The following is a 6,760-nucleotide window of genomic DNA, read 5'->3' on the forward strand; positions in this document are numbered from 1 at the left end:
CCTGCCATGGCCCAGTTGAAAAGAAAAAAGTAATAAATCCCAAACTCCGAGCTGAGCCCGTGGGTTTTCATTCCCATCATTTTCATGCCAAGGAGCACAATGCTCCCGGCAGGCCACGGGTCCTGCGCTAACACGATTAGCCAGGCAGATCCACCGTCCGCATCCGTCACCCCCAACGCTTGGTCAACTTTGAAAAGTTCAGCAGCTCAACAGGTGAGGCCATGAAACCCGATCACAACAGACAATGTCATCCCCCCAGCGTCGTGCTGGGAAGAACTCGTCACGTGCGTCATATCGGGCAACATGCTTGAAACAGAGCAGTGCACTGAAACCCCAGCAACACGAATAATCTTTGCCATCTGTTTGAACAACTCAACCCTCCTCAGATCTAAAGGAATGATCCCATGCAAACACAAGGGCCTTGCTGACTGACTATAGCAGTCCAGCCCTTCTTTTGGGGGCCACTTTCCTCCCAGCGTTACACGGCAGCTCAGGACACGTCGTGGGGAGCCGCTGCAGTGGCCAAGGGGGCACTGAACTCCATGCACATTCCGAGGGGCCACTAAAAGTCCCTGCTTGCTTAAGCACAACACAATGCAAGGTAAATAGTTGAGTTTTAATTTTTTTTTCACATCAAGAAAATAAAATCTCAATACCAAAATTGTTTGGCAAAACCTTCCCAGAGAACACAACTGTCCTTTAGGAGATGCTTGTTCTGACCCAGCACAACTCACAGGAATGCAGTGGAGGAACCAGTCTTTGCTCAGATGCAGTCATTTGCACCCAAAGCCCAGTTGGGACTATCAGGACTGTTCCCAAACTTCCTGGGGCCAATAAACCATGTGACACTCAGTGGAAACCAACCACGGTTCTGTCTGTGCTGCTGGGTCCATGCATCACTGGGAAGGCAATTAAGCAGCAGGTATTAAACCTTCATTAAAGCAGAGATTATAGACCATGGCCAAACACAGGGGCAAAATCCTGCCTTGCTCAAGATTTGGTTCATCAGGGCTTTCACCCCAAACTTTTAACCTTATTCTTCTTTGCTCACAGCCTGGGCAATTGCAAGCACCAGCTTGTACCCCCACACATTCCTTGGGGGAAAAAAACAGCAGGCTCATGGGAAAAATTATAAATAAGGAAGTTTCTCACAATTCAGGAATTGCTTTCAAGCAGCACCTTGCACCCTAAAGTCCAAACAATTTCAGAGTCTAAGAAGTGCATATTTGAAACAGTTTATCACACACCACCAGACCACAGGGCCTGATCCTGCTGATCCAAATCGCCCAGCAGCAGCAAGGACAATGAATTAAGGCAACCTAGGAGTAGTGGGAAGAGAAAGCACCAGCATTTTAAGAATTTTCCATAAGAGAAAAGAAGAAAAAAGGACAAGAGGTGTCCCTGGTGCCGTGCTAGAAGCAGAGGAGCGCAGCCTCGTCCTGCTATCGCGGTTACAGCCGGCACAGCCGCGGCAGAGGTTCCTAGCAGAGAGCTACAGACTTGAAACATAAATCAGTGATGCTGAGTAGGGCTGACAACACCCAGCCCAAGGCAGGAGGGACTGGGCATTACAGCCCACGGGGCTGAAAATAATAACAAAAAAAAGAAAAAAAACAAAACATGTAACACTAATGACAATCATTTTTTCTTACAATAATTAGAGGACAACAGGCTTTCAAGTCCATAGGACACTTCAAAATGCATCATTGTTGAATCAAATGAAGAAAATCATAAAAGAAATTCAACAACTGATTTTCTAGGCTTGGAAAAAACACTTCCACCAAGCTCTACTGTAAACCCCAAAGAAAGCAACGACATCCCTGAGGCTGCTCAGCCAGACACATGCACGCAGGCTGTGGAGCTGAACTCCCTACTGCCACAAAGAGGGAACTTCTCTACTATCCAAAAATTCAAGGCACTTCATAAAATTAGTTTGCAATAGTGGCTGGATCCCATTTCTCCCTGTCACAATACATATTTTCACTAGAAGCAGTTAACATGCTGTATTCATTAGGGGAGGGGGGGGGGAGAAAACCTTGCAATGTGCATACAGAAGTTATTTCCACCAATTTTTAGTTATCTCACCATTGAAAAAAAAACATTTAATTTGTCCTGTTTCCCCCCTGCTTTTCAGGAACGATACTCAGCACCACTTGATGGTGTTCTGCATTCCAGACTATGGAAACAAACCAACAGATTTCATTTCACTTGACAGAAAATGGAGCAAGGAACAAGTTTGTATTTTCTCTTTCTAAAGTTATTTTCAATAGATGAAAAGTTCAGGCAGAAACAAGTAGTTAAACAGGATTAATCACAATCACCTCCAAAAATAAGAATTCATCAAGCCAAACAAGTAAATCTCATGCCCCTCCGTCTCAAAAATCTGAAAAATATTTTGGATGGCAGGAACAACTTAAACAAACAAAAACTCCTAACAAACATAAACAGATTTAGTCAATTAGCTAAAATACACTTCAAATGAGACATGGGTCAAAAATTTTATCTTCATCTTTTCAAAGTCAGGCAATTGGATTTGCACTACACTCTGAGTGCTGAGGACACAGTAACTCCCCCAGTTCCAAAGCTGAGTAGATTTGAGCAAAAGCATCTGAAAAATAAAGACAAGGCTTGCCCAGCTCACTGCACCATGCTGACACCACACACCTTCTACAGCATCTTTAATCCAACTGTATTGAAACACTAACAAGAAGATACAAGCACATCTCCTTATTGATACTAAGATAATAAATAAAAGCCTCATTAGGTCTGGGAGAAATAAACGTGTTCTTGAGGAGCGCTGGGAAGCCAAGATTCACTGAAGTCAGCAAGAGCTGGGAGTTACTACTCTATAGGATTTGACTTCTAATGACTAAATTTATAGGAACAAACTTCTGTATCTAATTCTAATTAAGTTAGAAATAATGCACAATATAAAACTACTTGTCTGCTGGTTTTCAGCCTCTCCCAAGTATTTTGCATTAATTAGCTCCCCCCCAGTTGACCCAGGCCCCAGTACCACAGACAGCCAGACACACTCCCATCTTCGGGGTAAATCACACACAACTGATTTCAAGACTTCCAGCATCTCTTGCTGCTTGAAAGCATCACCATTCAGACCTCAACATTTGTCAGATCTCAGCTAAAACAGCCCTTTTGCGAAGATACTAATGAAAAACCACAGTATATTTGCAGGGATAGGGCCCACGCTGCTTAAAATTCAGGTGAAGCTTTAAGAAGTTAAACACAAATACCTGTTCTCCAAATTTAAAAATAATGTATGTCCTTTAAATATTGGCTTTCACCCACTACATCTGGGATAACAGATGAACTCAATCATAAAGATTATTCTCTCCTTCTTCCCTTCCACCTCCTACTTGTAAAAGATTAATCAACCATTTTATGGTCTAATTTAGGTGCCTAATTAAAAACAGAGTTCAACACACACAACACCATTCTGCTGATAAATCCTGACAGGTTTTCTGCTCTGTTATATGCAAGTTCTCCTTCAAAATGGGAGATTTTTAAACTCAGCTGAATTTACAAAGGTTTCATTTGGGCTGCTGTGGGACGACACGCTACAGCCTCCACCGAGATGACAGAATTTCCTAAAACGAAACGGCTTTCAAATACTTCCTCCTCATCAGATCTTATCCTTCACTCATTTCACTAACTGCTGGGAGACGGCAACATTAAAAAAAAAAAGAGACATAAACGTAAGCGGACTTGTCGGGTGGGAGTTTCAAGACTACAAAGAGGTTACAATTCGGAACTTCACAGCTCCCATTTAGCTTCAAAGTTTCCATCTCCGCTTCTTTAGCATTCCTGTAAACACTCAGTAGAAAGACGTATTCAAAACACCCCGATAAAGAAACTTCAGTCGGAAAAGGGTGAGAAAGGCACCGAAACGGGGTCGCCGCTCGTTCGGTGTCCGCGCTTCTGCTCCGCAGCCACCGCCGCCCTCTCCGCCGAGCCCACCCGCACACAGACACCCCGGCCCGGGCTGCTCCTCGCAAAACCACTTACAATTACATCCATCCTTACAGGCCGCAAGCCACAGATTTATAATTTCCTCCCAGTGCAAAGGGTTCATCCCGTTCCCGACGCGCCCGGTACCCGCTGCACCCCACGCCGCTCCCGCAGTGCAGCGCCGGGCTGGCGATCGCGACCTCGGGCGATCCATCGGCTCCACAGATGATCACGGGGAAGGAGAAAGTGAACGGAGACTGAATGCAGGCAGCGAGTGAGGAAGCTTTACCTGGAACGTGGAGCTGCCGCCTGCCATCCCAGGCAGCGCTCCCGGAACGGGTCAAACCCCCTCCAAACGTGCAAAAAAATTCTCAAATGACTAAATCCTCCCCACCTCGCCTCCCTGACACAAAAAATGGAAAAAGAGAAAACGGGTCAAGCCCCACCGCAATGGGTACAAAAAAAAAAACCCCAAAAACCCAAAAAAACCCGAACCCAAAAGGGCCAGAAACCCCGCAAACACGCGGTGGCTGAGCGCACCGCCCGCCAGCCCGCGCAGAGCCGGGAGACACACCAGTCATCCCTCAGCAACACCCTGAGCTGGAGGAAAAGTACGCTCCAGCAAAAGACCGGGAAGTACAGCGGAATAAGAGTGTTTAAAAATATTAAATTAATATGTAACCTTTATAAAAAAATTAAATAGGGTTTGGCTCGCGGAAAACCTGCAGACGCTCCGCCGCCGCCCGGGCTAACGGGGACCGCAAGTTGCGCTCTGGGTTTATTATATTTGTAGGGGTTGATTTTCGGGGGAAAGCATTCGGCGGAGCATTTACTCTTCGCCTCGGGCGCTCCCCAACCTGCTCCGGAGCCCGGGGCGGCCGCATCCCCGCACCGGGGCGGCGAGCGCAGGACGGCGGGGACCCCGCTCAGCCCCGGCCCGGCCCGTACCTGTACCAGGCGAGTCCCCGCTCGTAGTTGCGGTCGAAGAAGTGCGGCTCGGCACCGACGGCGCGCACGTCGGGGTGCACCCGCAGGAACTCCAGCAGCGCCCGCGTCCCGCCCTTCTTCACGCCGATGATGATGGCCTGCGGCAGCCGCTTGGTACCGGAGCCGTTGAAGAAGCTGGAGATGGGGCTGCCGGCGTCGGGCGCTGCCCGCTGCTCCTCCAGGCTGCTCTCCTCGCCCGGCTCTCCCGGCAGCAGCGGGGGCAGCGGCGGGGCGGCGCGGGGCGGCGCGGGTGACCCGCGGGTCGTCAGCCCGGCGCAGGAGCCGGCGCACGAGTAGAACATGTAGAGCCAGAGGAAGAGCATGATGAAGAGCAGCAGCAGCCTCCGCCTCAGCGGCGGCAACGCGACGGGGGCATCGAGGCAGCGGTTCAAGCGCTGCCCCATGTGCCCGCGGGCGCTGCGGGATGCATGGCTGGAGCCCGCCCGGCTCGGCTCGGCTCTGCCCGGCGCCTCATGGGCACCCGCGGAGGCTCAGCACGGCCCCATCACCATCACCGCCGCCGCCCGGCGCCGCCGCCCGGCCCGCTCCGCTCCGCGCCCGCTCCGCTCCGCGCCCGCTCCGCTCCGCGCCCGCCGCCGGGAGCGCAGGCAGAGCGGCGGGGGCGGGGCGCGGGCCCGGGGGACGGGCGGCGCCCTCGGCCAATCACAGCCGCGGCTTCTCGCATAATGAGGAGGGGCGGGGCGAGAGGAGCGGAGGACGCGTTGATTGGCTGGCGGCAGGAGGGGCCGCGCCGTCGGGGCCCCGGGCCCGTGGGGCACCCCCGGGCGGCTCCGGGGGCTCCGAGCGCCGCACGCTCGATCCCAGGCTGGCATTGCCCGTGCCCTGTCCCCCACGGCTGCAGGGAGCAGCCAGGCACGGGGGGCAGCATGGTGTGGGGGGCAGCATGGTGTGGGGGGCAGCATGGTGTGGGGGGCAGCATGGTCTGGGGGGCAGCATGGTCTGGGGGGCAGCATGGTCTGGGGGGCATCTCAGTCATTTTCTTCTCCTCCTTGTCCCCAGATACGTGGGTAGCAAGGTTTCCAGGGAGACTTTATTGTGGTCTTTCAGTATCTAAGTGGGGATTATAAAAAAGGTGGGGACAAGCCTTTCTTTTAGCACAGTCAGGAATAATGGTTTTAAACTGACAGAGGGTAGGGTTAGATTAGATATTAGGGAGAATTTTTTTACAGTGGGGGTGATAGAACACTGTTGCCCAGAAAAGCTGTGGATGGCCCATCCTTGCAAGTATTCAAGGCCAGGGTGGACGGGGCTTGGAGTAACCTGGTCTAGGGTGCTGGACTATATCACCTTTAATGGTCCCTTCCAACCCAAGCTATGTTGTGATACTATGATTTGCCTTTTTTGTTGATGAGTTGGCTTTTCAAACTGCTGCACCTTCTGTTGTGCTGTATTTTCTGAAATCCTGGCCCTTAAAAATTCCTGGTGAGATTTGCCACAGTCCACATTATGGGAGTAACACACAGAAACTAAACCAAACACAATAGGTCCTGCAAGGCAGACTCAGAGAATCTGTCTGAGGAGATCCTTGCCACAATACCATTAGCTGTGGGACCCTCCTTTCCAGGACCAGATTGCTCCAGCATTCTCCAGGGATGGAGATTTTGCACATTCCATGGAAATGCTTTAGCCAGTATTCTCCCAGCAATCAGGTAACTTACAGCTTCAACGCATTTGGGCAGCTTTTCTTTTCTGCTTTTTTTTGGTTTTGTTTTGTTTTTTTTTTTGTTTTTTTTTTTTTTAATTTTTATTTTTATTAAAAGATGCATAAATATAACCCATAGAGGTG

General features: G+C 50.2%; 1 protein-coding gene across 1 annotated transcript in view; it reads right to left on the bottom strand.

Moving 5' to 3' along the window:
• Nucleotides 1-5,465, bottom strand: part of LOC132082002 (heparan sulfate glucosamine 3-O-sulfotransferase 3B1-like) — a 31,734-nt gene extending 26,269 nt beyond the window's left edge. Inside the window, exon 1 of the mRNA XM_059486023.1 lies at nt 4,915-5,465. Coding sequence (XP_059342006.1) covers nt 4,915-5,357 — 443 coding nt within the window. The 5' untranslated portion in view covers nt 5,358-5,465. The remainder of the gene's footprint in view (nt 1-4,914) is intronic.
• Nucleotides 5,466-6,760: the final 1,295 nt, after the last annotated feature.

This window comes from Ammospiza nelsoni, chromosome 19 (genome assembly GCF_027579445.1).
Source record: "Ammospiza nelsoni isolate bAmmNel1 chromosome 19, bAmmNel1.pri, whole genome shotgun sequence".
Classification (NCBI taxonomy): Eukaryota; Metazoa; Chordata; class Aves; order Passeriformes; family Passerellidae; genus Ammospiza; species Ammospiza nelsoni.